General features: G+C 40.2%; 1 protein-coding gene across 1 annotated transcript in view; it reads left to right on the forward strand.

Annotated features, from left to right (window-relative positions):
* Dock11 (dedicator of cytokinesis 11) overlaps window positions 1-18,442 on the forward strand; it is a 138,366-nt gene that overhangs the window by 97,515 nt on the left and 22,409 nt on the right. Inside the window, exons 41-46 of the mRNA XM_059251530.1 lie at window positions 24-161; window positions 3,940-4,122; window positions 7,756-7,869; window positions 9,955-10,170; window positions 10,259-10,316; window positions 15,602-15,708. Of these exons, the coding sequence (XP_059107513.1) occupies window positions 24-161; window positions 3,940-4,122; window positions 7,756-7,869; window positions 9,955-10,170; window positions 10,259-10,316; window positions 15,602-15,708 (816 nt within the window). The remainder of the gene's footprint in view (window positions 1-23; window positions 162-3,939; window positions 4,123-7,755; window positions 7,870-9,954; window positions 10,171-10,258; window positions 10,317-15,601; window positions 15,709-18,442) is intronic.

Consider the following 18,442-nt stretch of genomic DNA (forward strand, 5'->3'; position numbering starts at 1 on the left):
GTTTTGCTTTTCATGTTTTATAGAGCCAACTTTTAAATAATGATGGCCACAACCCATTAATGAAAAAAGTATTTGATATTCATCTTGCTTTTCTTAAAAATGGACAATCTGAAGTGTCACTGAAACATGTCTTTGCCTCACTGAGATCTTTCATCAGTAAGGTAAGAACAACTTTGAACTGCTAGGAGCTCAGGGGAAGACAGAGGAACGGAGACCGTTATGGTGACATATACAAACAGCCACTAACTACCACTGCCTTTGTACTTACAAGCACAGCAGAGCAATGCCTATATTGAGGAGTGGGCGAAGAATCCTATAAAATCGGAGCCTGCTTTTGCTTTTACCATTATACCTTGACATTTTCAGCAGGCCCTTTTCAAGGGTCTCTTTCTCCCTCTGCATCCTCTTTTCTCTCTCAAGATTCAACCCAGGGCACCACGTTCCCAGACCCAATGATATTTTTAACTCACCAAATTCACCAATTTTTCTTTGTCTTGCTTATCATACAATAAGACTAACACTGATGAAGCCCTGGTCTTGCTTATTTAAAAAAAAAACTGTGCATAAGCACTTTGAAAGCAGCAACTAACTTTTAGAACTCTGGGATCTTGCATAATAACCTGCCAATGAACAAGCCTTACCTTTCATTGTATGTAGAAATTAGGTAAATGTGAAGCTTTGAAAAAATTTCCATTCTTAAAAAAAAATTTCCATTCTTTAATATACTTTAAGAATAAAGGAACCCATGGACAAGTGAGTTCTCTACAAGCATGATAGGATAAAGGAATGGATATACATTTAGAAACAATTCATTTAACAGTTACCAGGTATTTAGTTATTGCATATACTCCTGAGGGCTTACTGGGCAATAGATGAAAATATGCACATGAAGATACATATATGCACAAATATATGTACATCAACAAATGCCATCATGGTGTGAAGTTTGTCCAGAGAACTGGGTGGAGCTTAGCAGAAGTTTCCCTTCAGCAGTAGGTGGAGGAGTTAGTGTGGACTGAGGAGATGAAACTGAAAGTATAAACAGCAAGTAGAAAAATGTGTAGTCAGCCATCGTAAGAACTAGACTTTGTCTTTTAGGAATCAGACAGGCACGGAAAGGTTTTAAGGAGGGAAGTAACACAATTAGATATGTATTAAGAGAGAATTTGTGTGACCAGGGGAAAGTAAACCTCTTGAAAAATAGTATAGGAAAGACATTGGCTGGGAGGCAGAGGCAGGGAGCTCTCTGTGAATTCAAGGGCAGCCTGGTCTATGTAGCAAGTTCTAGGCCAGTCAAAGCTGCATAATGAAACACGGATGAATGAATAATAAAAGGAAGAGAGGAAGAGAAGAAAAGAGATTGGTGGTGTAGTACCGAACAGTGAAAAAAGATATAAATAAAACATAGTAAAAAAGAGATGAGGGCCTAGAAAAAGTCATTGGTGCATGAATATGGAGATAGAATATACACTAAAGAGAATTATTGGACTTGATCACCAGTTCACCAATAAAATGGTGGGTGTTTTCTCAGATTTGAAGTCTAGGGAACAAACTATACGTAAGGTAAAAAATAATGAATACTGTCTTGTATTGAATTCAAGGTTCCTCTGTAACATTGAAATCCATGGATCTGGAGAAAGCTCTGGGTTGGAGTCATTTTCCATTCATCTATTCTGTATTTACTGAGCACAGTCTCAAGTGCTGTACTAGCTACTGGAGATATGATTGTGGAGATACAAAACAAGAATACTCTCCGACCTAAGGATGTTCACTCTTGGGAGGTAGAGACAGAGAATGAACAACAGAACAACTCCTAATTACATTCAGTTCTAGGACAGAAACAAGCAAAATGCTACGGTAGAGTACAAATGCCTTTAACTTTTGATGGGGTGACAGACCAGTTAACCCATTTTAAGTGGAAAATAAGTGAGTTAAAATGGCCTTCAACATGATTTATTGGGCATCATACTTTAGCAACACAGCACACTGAAGGCATTTGTTGTTTCCCCTCCAGATCCCATGTCTGTTTGGGAGCTGTGGCTTGCTGCTACCACCCAGAATACAAATTTCATACCTTATATTGCACTTAGAAAGAGAACAAAACTCAGAATTTGACATTAAAATCTCTACTGAACACATACCTCTTTTGCTCCACTGTAATTTTTTTTTGAGGCAGGGTTTCTCTGTGTAGCTTTGGAGCCTGTTCTGGAACTCACTCTGTAGCCCAGGCTGGCCTCGAACTCACAGAGATCCGCCTGCCTCTGCCTCCCGAGTGCTGGGATTAAAGGCATGTGTCACCACCGCCCGGCCCACTGTAATATTTTAAACTCTTCATTTGACCATCATAATTTGGGGACTATCTCAAACTGATATACATTATATAGTAAGATATGAAGTATGAAAAAGACCTAGCCACACAAACGGTTTAAGGAAGAATAACCCAGGAAGAAGTACGTGCTTTTGCAAAATTCTTGCATCAGGAAAGAGTTTGGAATATTCTAGAACATAAAGGGCTAGTATAACTGGACTTAGTCGGGAGAATATCTGCTTATAAGGGAACTGAGCAGAATGGCTGGATTTCCCCTGGAAGGATCTAGGGGGAAAGCCGAGATTGGGATCAGAACATTGGAGAAGGTAACACAGAAGGGGTTGAAAGAGAAATCTGTGAAGGAGACAAGGGGAACAGTGACAGAAGTGGTAAAAAAAAAAAAAAAGGGAAGACTGGAAGTGTCATGGAAGCCAAAGGGGGAAAGAGTGTCAGCATCCTCATGAGGTACAGAATGGGCAAGTGAGATGAAAGGGCACATTAGAACTAGCACTGAGGAAGTTAATCATGATTTTGGCCATGTCTCAAGTGCTGTAAGAAGACTTACTGTAGGAATTAACTGCATGGAGCTATGCCCACCCTTAAATGTTTTCATACTGGAGTATCTTGTCTAGCAAGAGTTGATCTAATCCTGTGAAACTTTATGAGATTTCCCAATTTTCCCGTCAGAATGCATTTATTAAACATCCATTGCCTGACTAACACTGCACTTGCTACACACACACACACACACACACACACACACACACACACACACACACACACAAAGAAAACCCAGCGGATAAATTCCTGAAATGTGGATTTAAATTCAAGGTTTCCAAGTAGATGACACTGAATCTATAGAATCCCTGCAAAAATGGCCATTATGCATTCTGAAGCAGCTTGCCTGTCTCGACTTGCAAGCACAGGAAATTCTAACAAGCCCATGTTAGATATGTAGTTTATCTTCTGCAAAGCAGCCGGCTGAATACATTCTCAAAGCAGCGGGCCACTTGGCTGTTGTGAAAACTTGGTGACCACTTGGGTGCTCTTTTTTCTATGACACAATGTGTCTTAATTGGCACTGTTTGTGGAGTAGAAAATAGACAGGTGTATATGAACATTTCACTCTGCCCATCTCTATTTCGTTAAAAATAAAATGATCAGTTTCACTCCTAATGGCTTTGTTATCATTTTCTCAGCACATGGAACATTAAAATGAGCTTTTATATATAAAGCAAACACTAAGCAATGCAACTGTTCTTCCCATCATAAGACCCCATTTGAGAGGCGTCATTCATCATTCAGTCATTCATTTATTCTGTAGATCACTGAACCTCTGTTCCTCATATATTTTGGACTGTCTTGGGCTCTTCTCAGACTGACAGCATTTATACCAAACACCTTTCCATTTTTGTAACGGCTGCTCCACTGACTTGACTTGTCCTACCATTAACATATGCTTGTCTGCATGGTCACAAGCTCAGACTGTCTTGAGAACAGAGCTCTGGCCTCATATAAATTTGTTATCCTCTAAAGCACCCAGCATGGTTTTAGGTGAGGCACAGTCTGACGCTTGATAATTGGTGGATTTTATTAGATTTTCAGACGCTCATTCTATTTTCCTTGGTTAGTTTCCCTCAGCCTTTTTCAAAGGAAGAGTAAACATGTGTGCTGCATTTTGCTATGAGGTTTTAAAGTGTTGTACTTCAAAGATCAGCTCAACCAGGAATGAGGCATCCGCTCTTTTGTACCTTTTGATGAGAAACAACTTTGAGTATACGAAAAGGAAAACCTTCTTGAGGACACACTTGCAGGTGAGTAGCAATCGAAGGTCACAGGCCTCTATCAAAATCAACATCTGTAGCTATAAAGACAGCTCAGTTGGTAAGATGCATGTTATGCAAGCATGAGTACCTGAATTTGATCCTGAGAACCCACATTAAAAAGCTGGGCATGGGGCTGGACTGATGGCTCAGTGGTTAAGAGCGCTGGTTGTTTTTCCAGAGGACCTAGGTTTGATTTCCAGCACCTACATGGTGGCTCACAACCATCTGTAACTCCAGCCCAGGGGATCTGTTGTCCTGTTCTGGCCTCCTTGGGTACAAGGCATATACGTGCACAGGGGTACCGACATACATGTAGTCTAAATACCTGTACTCATACAGATAAAACATTTTTTTGGTGTTTTCTTTGTTTGGTTGGATTTTGGCTTTTTTGTTTTGTTTTGTTTTCTTAGACAAGATTTCTCTGTGTAGCCTTCACTGTCCTGGAACTCACTCTTTGACTAGGCCTTGAACTCACAGAGATCTGGATGTCTCTGCCTCCTAAGTGCTAGGATTAAAAATGGGCATGTGGTATGCACTTGTAATCCCAGGACTGAGGAAATGGGAACAGGCAAAACCCCAGGGCCCACTGGCCAACCAGGCTAACCTTACTTGGCAAGTTCTAAGCCAGTGAGAGACCTTGCCCCCGCAAATTAAATAGACAGCTTCTGAAGAATGGCACCCAAGGTTGACCCCTGGTCTCCACATATAGGCACAGATGTGCACCTGCAAACATGTGCTCCCCTCCACCCCCCTCCACAAAGATCAACATCTATAGTTACTTGGGAGACTAAGGCAGGAAGATAGCAACTTCAAGTCCTGCCTTGTGGGTAGAGTGAGATCGATACCAGCCTGGGTAACATGAGAGGCATTGTATCTCAAAACAAAAGGTCAAAATAGGGCTGAGGTTAGAGCTCAGTGGTGGAGTACTTGCCAAGCATGCACAAGGCTCTGGGTTCCAGTCTCAGCACTGCAAAAGAAACCATTGTCTGCCTTTCCCTTTCTGTGCCATAGTTCTCAGACCATGTGACCATCTGCTACTTGAAGTGTGACTGGTCCAAACTGAGATGTGTTGAAAGTATAAAGACTAAGTGCATAAAAAAATAGAGCATCTAAGTTGACTTATATTGTTTATATATTGAAATGATTTGTCAAATTGGGGAGGGGGTAGTTAAAATATATCAAAATAAATTTCGGGTCAGCAAGACGGCTCAGTGGGTAAAAGTGTTTGCTGCCAAGCCTGATGACCTGAGTTTGATCACCAAAAGACACATGGTGGAAGGAGAGAAAGGACATCTGCAAGTGATTCTCTGATCTTCACATGTACACACACACACACACACACACACACACACACACACACACACATGCACACACACAAATAAATAAAGCAAGTTTCACTTCCATCTCTTTTTCATTGTGGCTACTTATTCATTGTGGCTACTTATATATATGACTCCCATCCTCTTTCTCTTGTACAAGGCTTCTCTAAGGTATAAGTTTTGAGTGTATGCCCTAGCTCAGATTCCATGACAATGGCCTCTCTGTACCTCACAGCCTTTTTAAATACAAAATGGGAGAAACTCTACCTCATAGAATTTTGGGAGGCTCAAGTAAGATGATGAAATTACATTGTTAGATAACAGACGGCAGGTGATACGGGTTGTTTGGCATGCATCAGTAGAACCTGTATTTAACAGTGAAAGAGTGCCAGGCATGATGGCACATGCCTAAAATGCAAACATGTGGGAGACTAAGGTAGGAGGATTGCACATTTGAGCCAGCCTGGGCTACAGGACAAGAACCTGTCTCAAAAAAAAACAAAAATTAAAAAAGAATTGACCTGGGGGCGCTAGCATGCACCTGTCCTATATACTTGAGAGACGAAGGCAAGAGGATCACTTGAGCCCACAAGTTCAAGATCAGCCTGGATAACATAGCAAGACCCCATCTCAACAAACAATGAAATTAGTCTCAAGATTTTGTGGAAATCACAGAATTTTATAGAGCTAACTATTTGCTTAACTTATAGCTCTACTACTTATGTGCTGTGTGACCCTAGGTGAGTTACTCAATCTGGCTGAACCAGTTTGCTCGTCTGTAAAATGAGGCCGAGTATTTGATACCTTGCATGGTTAGTATGAAGGTGAAAAAGGAAGTGTATGTAGCAGCTGGCACAGCACAGAGAACACACTGTGTGATAATTATTATTTCACATCTCCATAGCGTTGTGATTATTTGGTGTAACAACTTAGAATCTAAGCACAGTTGGGACTGGTTGGCTCAGTAGGCTACTGTGTAATATAGACAGTCTCTAGTTATGTATCTTCTTTGATCTGTCCCATCAGAGCTATTTACTGGAGAAAAGGTTTTTGATAGGGAAACAACCATTAGCTGCTTTTTTGAAATTGCCATCAATCAACTACAATTCTACTAGAAAATAATAATCCCTTAAAAATCCTTTTTAGAGTTCTGGCTGCATAGTAGAGCCAGGCAGCACTACCTGTGAGCTCTTTTACTATTTGCTTTTGTGTGAAGTCAGTTGAATACCCACCATCCCTAAAATATGGCTTTGATTCATTTACCAGTATGCCTGAAATTTTCTATTAGAGTCCATTCTCTGGGCCTAAATATCAGCTCTGTCGGTGCTTTATTTAGTATAGATGAGTTAATAAATATAAAGACTTAGAATAGCATCTAGCATACAGAAAGTGCTCAATGAAGAGTTAACTATAAGCTGGAGAAATGGCTCAGTGAATAAATGTGTTTGCTGTGGAGCCTGATAACTGGAGTTTGATACCTGGGTCCTTCATGGTAGAAGGCTAGAAATAAGTCCCACAAGTTGTCTTCTGATCCATTGCAGGCCTCCACACCCAAGGAAGTAATAAAATAAAATAAACAAGTGTAAGAAAATTTAAAGTGTTAACCAGCCAATAAAGTCAGAATTTGGATGTAAGGCATTCTGACCCCAGAGCATTCATAGTCACTACTGTATCTTGTCTTCTTGGATCAAGAGGAAGGCATCCAGCCATTAACATCTGAGCATGAATTATTTTGACATTCACTCAAGGTTGTAGACTAGCACATTATATAGAATAGACAAGTGATACAGAGTGAGAAACCGTTGAAGAAAAAGGTCAGTCATGCTCAAATTCATCATAACTGCCATCATGTGAGCACATTCAGTGGGAAGGCCTGATCACCACCATTGTATCAGGTGTGTGGTGTGGAATCTTGATTTCTGTTTCTTTTTTATCACTACTTTTTTAAAGACAGGGTCTTACCATATAGTCCTGGCTGCATTGAAACTCACAGTGGTCCTGTTGCTGCCTCTGCCTCTACCTCTCTACCTTTCTGCCTCTCTGCCTCCGCCTCTGCCTCCTGAGTACTGGGATTACAATCAAACACCACAAACCATGACTGTGTAAAATCTTTAAAAGGAGCATTGGAAAGCTGGGCATGGCAGCGAGCCTGCAGACCCAGCTACTGAAGAGACAGAGGCAGGAAGACAGAAGTTAGATGCCAGCCTGGACACAGTATAGCGATTCCCCTCCCTACCTCCCGGAGCAGGATTTCTTCAAAGCTATTTGAAAATAAAAAAATAACCTTTATTTCTTCCCACAGATAATAATTGCTGTAAGTCAGCTGATAGCTGATGTAGCCCTAAGTGGAGGCTCAAGATTTCAGGAGTCTTTATTCATTATCAATAATTTTGCCAATAGCGACAGACCTATGAAGGTATGGAATAAACTGAAACCACTTTGGCTGCGATTGTAAGTCACTGGTAGAGTGTGCACTTACCATGTACAATGAATGCCCTGGCTTTGATCCCCAACACCACAATAATGAATAAAAACCACTGTAACTAACAAAGGGAGTTTACAGCCTTAAATTTATACCCTTAAATGTCATGGAATTTACAGTGATTGTTAGTATGGAATGTATAGAATGTGAGCTTTATGAGTTGATAGCTTTTATATACTACTGGATCTCTAGCAATTATATTCAGCATTAACTGAATAGATTAAACAAATGCACATCTGTTAGTAATAAAAAAATCTCTGTCGTTTTCTCTGCTTGATTTCTAAACTTGCTCAGAAAATGAAAGCATTTTTCTTCCTTAACAGTTGTTACCGTTTATAATACTCGCTAATTAAACACCGAGTTTGAAATTGGAGAAAAATCTCACTTCTTAGAATGGCTAACAGATCCATTGGCAACAGATGAGAAATGGCACAAAAGGGTTTCATATTTGTTGGTTTTGTGACTTCCAAAAGTTCTGTTCACTGATTGTGGCTGTCATTCCTCAGCCCCAGTTCATCAGAAGCAAACCTAAGATTCTGACAACCATTGCTGTTTCACACCTGCTTAAAAACTAGAGCAGTTTCAGAATGCATCTCTCATTGGGTTGCCTGGAGGACATGTCCTGATGTCCTTCCAGGGAGATAAACTGTCCCCATTCTTGGGAAAGGTCATGTTCTAGTATATTTGACAATATCGTATAAAATCTGAAAAAAAATGCAAAGCTCACAGTCACAACATATTGATGCTTGGGACGTGTAGAAACTGTGTACCGAAAAAACCATTCCCGTAGGAATGCCGCTTGCAGGGAGAAAAACACTGAGTAGGGCCAGCTGCTCCCAGTCTGGGAAAGTTTGCTTTTCAAGCAGCACTGCTGGTTTCCCAGGGGATCAGTGTGCAGTCCAACTAATCCCAGGAGCACAGAAGCAATGTATGCTATTTCAGCTATTTTACTCATGCTCTAAGAATTCATGTTCCCAGTTGTTACCACGCTCAACGCCATGTTAGACAGGTAGCAAGTGACATTTTCCAAGTGCATAGGACTGAGGCTGGCTCTCCTTGAGAACCCTTGACTCGTTTGTGAATGACTTAGTGGTATCTACTAAGGCCACCATTGCCAACAAACCCTGTTACAATAAGGTAAGCCTTTCCTTCAGGAAGTCAAGTTTCTGTTAATAAGCAGAAAGAGCTAAGATGCATATACTAATTATTTTTAAAGCAGACAAAAAGGCAGAACAGCATATTATCTTCTCATTAAGTCCCATAACCATGTACTTGTCCCATCCCCATCTTGAGGTCAGAAACACTTTGAGAGGTTAATGTTCTCTTTAACCTCTCTGGAGTGTCATGTGACTCACAACCTCTCATTTGTGGAAACGGAAAATTGGCAGCAGGATCTTCACTGGGGTGTGTGCTACAGTCGGTGGGCAAGACAGGCACACTTATCAGTGTGGAAAATTGCCTGTAGAGCACTAGTTCTGGAGCTCCAGATTGCCTGGACAGAAGTCCTGTCTCCATGACTTGCCAGCCAGGACACACTGGCTGAGCCTCTCAGGCGCTCCACACCCCAGTTTTCTCATTGGTAGAAATGCACCAGAAGACTACTTAATATATAGGATTGTTGTAAAAATGAAAACATATAAAGTACCCAGATCACTACCTGGTACCGATGTGCTCTCAAGAACTTTCAGTTACTGTTATAAGTAAACCACAAACATACAGAATTCACAGTGGAGGAGCCAGGATCCAAAGCCAGCCAGTGTGACTCCAAAGGTCATGTTTTTATGTACTGTAAGTATATTGCCATCGAGTTCAAAAGCCTTTGAAGCCTAGTAAGTTACATATTTAAAAAAAATAACTAATTAAAACTTCTTTAGAGTTGCCACATGCAACACAGTACCACGAACTGTTAACAAGTAGTAGAAACTTTATTAAGTTGCCCAGGATTGGATGATCATGCTTAGAGCCTATTGATAATACTGCTAAATGTATGGGTTTTGTTTTGTTTTGTTTTGAAATTAGGCAACTGCTTTTCCCACAGAAGTCAAAGATTTGACCAAGAGAATCCGAACTGTTCTTATGGCCACTGCCCAAATGAAGGAGCATGAGAAAGATCCGGAAATGCTAATTGACCTCCAGTATAGCTTAGCTAAATCTTATGCCAGCACACCAGAGCTGAGGAAAACCTGGCTCGACAGTATGGCCAAAATTCATGTGAAAAATGGAGATTTTTCTGAGGTGACTGCTTAAAATTTTGTTCCCCCTGGGACTCCTCCAACTCCTTTGAACACATTCTGACACTTCTTTCTCTGTCATCCATTTCTAGGCTGCCATGTGTTATGTCCACGTAGCGGCTCTAGTTGCAGAATTTCTTCACCGAAAAAGTAAGACCTTCCTGTTCTGAGATGGGAGGACTCTCAGCGGGCAAAATAATTTTTATCTTTGCAGCTTGCAATTGTGAATGGGATAGAATGGGGCTCTTAAAAATATGTTTACCTTCAGCCTCATTCAGTGCTGAACAGACGTTGTTATAAAAGAAGACTGGATTGCTCATTTTGGCTTCGGTTTCTGTAGAAGGTTACAAGAATAAGTTAAATAGTACACGGCTGGGCCTGATGCCCAGTGTTTATTTCCCAAGACTATGTCCCTGGATGACTGCCACAAATGAAATTCTTCTTAGGGCTTATGAGAAGCTCTGCATAATACAGGCAGATCACTTTATTCTCCCTCCTTATCCTTCCCCAACAACTGTCTGTGGACTAGGTGTCTAGAGCCATTTTTATGCAATGATACCTGAGTGTTAATGGGAATCAGGCCCTTGAAGGACGTCAATAGCTCTGCATCCCTAATTCAAGATTTCCAATTCAGGGATCGGCCTGTATGCTTCTCTGTTCCCAAATAGTATTGCGGAGTATTAGAACTACTCAAATAGCAAAACAATTGAGTAAGGTTTAAAAGTTAATTTGCAGTGATGATTGCAATCAAGACATCTGCTATGTATCAGTGTTCAAGCTGCTTGCTTCAAGCCAGTCAACCAAATAACATGAGGGCAAAATGAAAGCAACTTAAAGGAGTCTTCTTATTAGTCAGGCTTTAGCTATGAGGATACAACCTTGTCTTTTTGCTTTTTAACTCTGGACTTTCTGTGTTTTTTCATTTCACATCTAAGGTTCAGTGTTTAGGGCCATTTGTAAAATAATGGCCATTGTAGAGATTCTTCCCAAACATGACTACAATGATTAAACTATGCATTCATTTCATTTAAATTTGGGGCAGGGTAGGATCTCATGTAGCCCAAGCAGCCCTCAAACTTGCTATGTAGCCAAGGATGACCTTGAACTTCTCCTCCTGCCTCTTGCTCCCAAGTGCTGGGATTATAGGCATGTACCACCATGCCCACCCAGTTCATGCACCATTGGATACCAAACCCAGAGATTTGTGAATGCTAAGCAAGCATACTACCATCTGAGCAATATCTCCAGCATTTTACTTGTATTTTAAATTAATATTTTGATACCGAAATGCTTTTGAACAATCTAAGTTTTCAAATTGGTATATCAGCTAGGTGTAATGGGGTCTATAATCCCAGCACATTGAGGCTAAGGCAGGCAGACTGCCAAAAAACCCAAGGTAGCTTGGGCTACATGGTGAGTTCCAAGTCAGGGTGAATTACAGAGTATGAACCTGAAATAGAATTCCAGGCTCATTACGAATTATTAAGAATTAACTCTCTAGATTTTGAAAATAGGTAATTATATTAGAAATTCTTCCTGAGAATCTTGTTTTACTCACAAGTACAAGGGCTTTAAATTAAACAAAAATTAAGAATGACTTATCTAAAAAAAAAACCAAAAAATGAGTGTATTCCAGTTTTCTCCTTTTAGTGCATATATTGCTTTCGTTTTCTTCTTTTTTTTCTGCTTCTAAGGATTGGTCAGATGGCTACAGGCGTGATTAGCATGTGCTCTAGCACCAAGCTACACACCCAGTCCCTATGAGTAGTTCGGAAATGGAGAAAGAATTTGTTAAAAGAAGATTCATTTCTTCTTTTTAAATTATAACACTGGTATGTTTGTCAGGTCGCCCCAAACACAAAACTTAAAGTTACTCATTCCCACTCCATTGACACGAAGATCTTTAACACAATGCTGTGGCTTTAAATGCTTTCCAGAGAAACTGGCTTCCAGTTAGCCCAGCTTTCTAATTAGTGAGCACCTGAAGTAAGAGTTCCATTATGCATAAACCCTTTAGATTTTAAAAATAGGTAATTATATTAGAAATTCTTCCCAAGAATCTTGTTTTATTCACAGGTACAAAGACCTTCAGCCTAAGCAAAACCAAGAATGAGTTATCTCCATTAGTCCATCCTTAGCTTTGGAAGAACTATTTTTGCTCTAGTTGTTTAAATATTAAGCAGCTAGCTACCTTCATCACCAATCTGACATGTCTTAACAAGTGGATGTAGCCCAAACTTGTCATTAAGTATTTCATATTACCCTTAAGGTGCTTTCAAATTTATCCTTCATTAAAATCAAAGAGCGAAGGAGGAAAATGATGTTTTGCATTTTAAACAAAGAAATGTTAAATGTTAATGTTGAATGCTGTTTCTATATTTACTTATAGGTTCTGTCTATTTTTGGACCTGGAGAATTCTACTTCCTTAAACCAGAAAACCTAATTCTAAAAGAGCAGCAGTAGTAAAAAAAATCCTCAGGGTTTTTTCCACCTTAGCTTCAGAGATTGAAAAACTCTCCAAAACAGCTTCTTTTTTCAATTAGCTGCTTAAACTATGAGAGTGATATCAAGATAGTTGGCTAATCTAAAACAGTTAAGTGCACTATAAAAATATTCTTGATCAAGATGGAATAAAATGCTGTCTTAGCTGATACATTGGAAGCAAATGTTCTGTCATGTAGACTTCTTTAAAAAATAAAAATTAAGTTTGTTCTATCTGGTGGGGATAGCTACTATCCATTGTGAAAACTCTGCAACCCAGCATCATTAGAAAAGTCTAGAGAAGACCCGAATATTTAAGCAAAATATGTTTTAAGTAACATTTAGTGATGACCATCAAAGTATTCTAGAATTCTTTGTTTTCAATTAATTGTCCATTGATACTGCAGATAAGAGGCGTGTTTACATTTTAAATCCCTGACAGGTGTCTAGCACGAATTTCTAAGCACTGTACTTGAAGCTCATTCCTCTGGGATGGAACTCAGGGTGGTGTACATAGTACACAAGTCCTCCATTGTTGAGTTATGCCCTCGGCTGGCCCCTAAGCCATTTCTCTTGAAGAGAGCTATAAAAATACTCTTAATCGCAACGGAATAGGATGCCAATCAGCTGATACATTGGAAGCAAATGTTCTATCATTTAGACTTTTTTTTTTATAAAAATCAAGTTTGTTCTATCCAGTATTTTCCTGGCCCCCAGGGATATCTGCACAAGTGAAAGACCACTGCTGGAACCTTCCGTTCCTTGTTTCAGGCACTGAAGAGCCAGGAAAGGGGGAAGAAGGAAGCTAGGAATGGTGGCTGAGGCTTAGAATTGCAGCATTCAGGAGTGGGAGGGTTAGAAGTTGGAGGCCAACCTGGGCCACATAGTGAGCGCTGGCTACAGTGGGCGACCTTGTCTCATTTCTGCCCCCTCCCTGTCAGAAAAAAAAGAAAGAAAATGAAAGTGGACAGAGGAATGCAATTGACCCTGACCCCACCCCACCCTCTAACCAGCAACCTTGCCCTTGCTCTTTGTATCAGAGATACCTTACAAACAGATTCTCATGTCTTTCCCTTTCCCCAAGTCAAGCGGAAGCAGTGATGGGGGGATTGTGGTTACTCTTTTCTTGTCCTGAAATATAACCTCCAAGATAAGTCAGAATGTCTTTCATTTTGTCTGAGAACCTCAGCGTTTCTGGATCTCACTCTCTAAAGACTAGACTTTGGCATTCTTCTCTCTTTTCCTGAGAGAGGGCACAACTCTTTCCCCCAGGGAAGACAAGAGTCAAGTTTTCTGCATTCCTGTACCACCACATAGCATCCTCGTTCAGCAAAGCTTCGGGCCTTCGGATTCCCCATAAGCCCAGAAGATGTAATTTCCTCCTCCATAGCGTCTCTTCTAATTCCTTATAGGGTAATGCTGCTTTCATTCCCAAGTTTTGTACTCAGTGTCATATAGCTAAAGTTCCACAAAGCACTTCATTCCCTTGTTTATTCCTGGTCAACCCCCCCCCCCACACACACACACACTTATGCTCTCACCTCAAGATCTTACCCCTTACTCTTCTGGCTGGCAGTAGTATTCTATTAAGAATTGGCCCTTGCCGGGCGGTGGTGGCGCACACCTTTAATCCCAGCACTTGGGAGGCAGAGCCAGGTGGATCTCTGTGAGTTCGAGGCCAGCCTGGTCTCCAAAGTGAGTTCCAGGAAAGGCGCAAAGCTACACAGAGAAACCCTGTCTCAAAAAAACAAAAAAAACAAAACAAAGCAAGAATTGGCCCTGCTACCCCCTCCTCCAAAATCCTACCCACTCTTTTCCTGGGATCACTTGGACTGTTTCCATCTTTAGAAAGGCATGCGGAAATATGAAAGCAATATCTATGAAGCATTAAATCAAGGGTCCAAATCAAAGCTAGGCGGAGTGTACCTCACCCATGATCTCGGCACTTGGGAGGCAGAGACAGGAGGATGGCTATAAGTTTGATGCCAGGTACATCTGAAGTATGCCTTTGTTTGTTCTCTAAACACAAGATCCTAGAAAACCCAGATTGTAGGAAAACCATGTGGCTTCTCCAGGTAGAATCTCACTCCACAAGAACAATTTGGGCCATAGTCGTAAAAAGTTCTTTTCAGCTAGAGTTCCTTCCTTCCCAGGCTCCAGCTGCCAGCTGTTCTTTAATTCTGTCTTGAGAAAGTTACTTCCTAACATTGAGAGGCTTATTTAGCAATAATAATTCATTAGGCTCTATTCCAAACGTGTGTTCATGTAACTCTCACAAACTAATCTTTAGTATTATTCTTGTTATTATGGTAGTAGAGGTAGTAATGAGGATGAAGAAACCTTATAAATACTAGGGAGACAAACATCCAAATTCACACAGTGAAGCCGTGGTAGAGTCAGGTCTGTCTAACTTTCAAACCCATGTTTTTTTTTTAATGCCCCGTTCAGTTTCTCCAAGGATGTTTTATCTCTGCCATGTGTTTCACTTCCTGTCTGTCAAGTAAATCCTTGGCTAGTCTCTTCCAATAACTGACTGACTTCCCTTTCCAACCCTCAGTGAAATTTAAACACTAGAGATGATTACCAAAGGTCATTCAGTTATTACCCCAAAAGTGTTTGCCCTCTTGTCTAGATGCTAGATCAAATGTACAAGAGATGAGTATTTGAATATAATTTTTATACTAGGAGATCATCTACACCAGCTGTTGAAGATGATGCACCAAAAACACAACTTATAATGAATTTGGGCTCACTTTGAGCAGGGAGAAGAGTGATAGACTATAATAGAGCTGAGTAATACATGACATTATTTTCATGGCTGAAATTTGTACTTATGACTTTGACCCAAGGTCATTTGTGTTATAAAAATAGTGTATCCTTTTAAGGGCGTCTGTTATTTACCAAACATTTTTTTTTGGTAATAAATATACTCCCTTTCTGATTTTCCACACAGAATTATTCCCTAGTGGGTGTTCAGCCTTCAAGAAAATTACTCCCAATATAGATGAAGAAGGAGCCATGAAAGAAGATGCTGGAATGATGGATGTTCATTACAGCGAAGTAAGATCCCAGGACCTGCATTGTTTGTCATTTATAGAAATTTCCCATTTCAGGATTTATTTGTATTAAAAGTTACTAGATCTGGCTTAACTTCAAAAGTTACTTAGGGGGCTGGGAAGATGGCTTAGCAGTTAGGAGCATTTGTTGTTCTTTCTGAGGACCCAGGTTTGATTCCCAGCACTCATGTGGTAGTTCATAACCACCTGTAATTCCAGTTTCAGGGGATCTGATACCCTCTTCTGACCTTCACGGACACCAGGCACTCACATAGTATACATACACACATGCAGGCAAAACACCCATAGAAATAAAATTAATAAAGGTATTTTTAAAATTCAGTATCTGTGACCAGATCCCATCCACCATATGAAAAAGCACTCCACAAAACTAGAGTTAACATTATCTTCCTTTGAAGTAGAACTCTAAATAGATAAAGTATATGTCACAAAGTTGCACAAATGGAAATATCCTGCTCCCTACTTCAGATGGATAGAAAACAGTTTTAGTTGCCCATTAATAAAGCTCTGTTTAGCACTAACATAGGAGCAAGCCTAGAGACTTGGCAATAGAAAGGCTATAAAATGATGAAATATGATGTCCAAGTTCAACTCTGGAGATAGTCATTGAAATAATATAGGTATGTGACATGCAAAGTCAGAGATGTAAGGCAAGGAAGGTTACCATGGTTGTGATATGAGGGGTGGGTTGTGATATGACAGGTGACTGGCTATGGGCTGGAGCAGTGTCTTGGAGAAGGCTGGCCTAAGTGTCCAGATATGTGACAATCATGGCATAAACCAGAATAGTGAAAGATCCAGGTTAAGCATGTAGCTCAGTTGGCAGAGTACTTGCCTTGCATGCATAAGTCCTGAGTTTGATTCTCAGCTACACATAAACTGGTTAAGATGGTACACCTCTGTACTTCAGTATATGGAAGGTAGAGACAGGAGGATCAGAAGTTTAATTTCAAGCCCACCTTCATGAACATAGGGCATAGGAGGCCAGCCTGAGCTACATGGAACCCTGTCTCAAAGAACAAAACAAGCTGGGCGGCAATCGCACACACCTTTAATGCCAGCACTAGGGAGGCAGAGCCAGGTGGATCTTTGTGAGTTCGAGGCCAGCCTGGTCTATAGAGCAAGATCCAGGACAGGCACCAAAACTACACAGAGAAACCCTGTCTTCAAAAACCAAAAATCAAAACAAAACAAAACAAAAAATACCTAGGAAATACAGTAGGAAGGGAAAAAGAAAGAATTGATGCTTAAGGGAGATTTGGGAATTGTGGGAAAATGATAGCTATTATTTGCAGGGAAAGGGATGAGTACTTATTTTTTTAACTGTAAAAATGAGTTTTAATTATATATTTGAGTGGAATTTACATGCAGAAAATAATTCAATAAATAAATATTATTATACTTATATACCAGCAAATATCTTTAAAAGAGATATATAATTGAACTATCAAGTTTTTATTTACATGATAGAGGATAGGAGAAGAGGGGAGTGCATATCACGAGAATACATGATAGGTAGACATGACAGTGTTGCAAAGAAGTCTACTGCCTTCCAAGAAGAAATAAAAATATTGTAAAATAAAAGATACCGCCTATAAAATAAAATTCTAAATGCCAAGCGTTAAAAAGGGTAAATGTGACATAACAGTTCTAGAAACTTTTCTTTTTTTATTGAAAATAGATTTTTTTCGTGCAATGTATTCTGATCACAGTTTCCCCACCCCAATTCCTCCCAGATGCTCCCCACTTCCCCACCCACCCAAATCCATACTTTCTTTCCTCTTTTTTTAGAATACAAACAAGTATCTAAAACTAATATTATTAATAACAAAATGAGATGAAATAAAAACAAACAAACCAGAATAAGACAAAAAAAAAGTACCAAAGAAAATGCACAAGAAACGTACAGATGCTGACGCATACATTCACACACAGGAAACCCATAAAAACAAACTGAACCTGTAATATATGAACAAAATATCTGTAAGGTTAAAAAAAACTTCAAAAATACCATTGAGGTTGTTTTGTGTTGGCTGTGTACTGCTGAGCATGAGGCCTGCCCTTAAGTGTGGTTTGCATATCCAGGGAGAGACTGTTGGAGAATGGTACAGTCTCTGTGAGCTCATATGGACATCAGCCCTCCTGTGCATAGAAGGCCTTGTTTTCTTGGTGTCCTCTATCCCCTCCAGCTCTTACAATCTTTCTGCTTCCTCTTCAGCAGGGTTCCCTGAGCCCTGAGGGGAGGGATTTGAGGGAGACTTCCCATTTAGGATGGAGTATTCCAAGCTTTCTCATTCTTTGCACATTGTCCAGTTGTGGGTCTCTGTATTTGTTCCCGAGGCTACTGAAGAGAGAAGCTTCTCTGATGATGGTTGACAAAATATTTATCTATGAATATAGCAGAATATCGCTGGGAGTCCTTTGATTGCTACATTTCTCTACCAGAACTGTAGTATTCAGTTATCCCCTAGGTCCATGGTCTATCTAGTCTCAGGTTCTTGGTCACCAGGCAGTGCTGGATATGGGTTCCATCATGAAATAGGCCTTCCTTCTAATCAGATAGTGGTTGGTTCCTCCTACAACTTTTGTGCTCTGATTGCACCAGTGCATCTTATAGACAGATCACCATTGTAGATGACAAGGTTTGTGGCTTGATTGTTTACCTTTCTCCTCTGGTAGCATACAGAGTGCCGTCCAGTGTCCTATGAACACTAGTC

Source organism: Peromyscus eremicus, chromosome X (assembly GCF_949786415.1).
Source record: "Peromyscus eremicus chromosome X, PerEre_H2_v1, whole genome shotgun sequence".
Taxonomy (NCBI): domain Eukaryota; kingdom Metazoa; phylum Chordata; class Mammalia; order Rodentia; family Cricetidae; genus Peromyscus; species Peromyscus eremicus.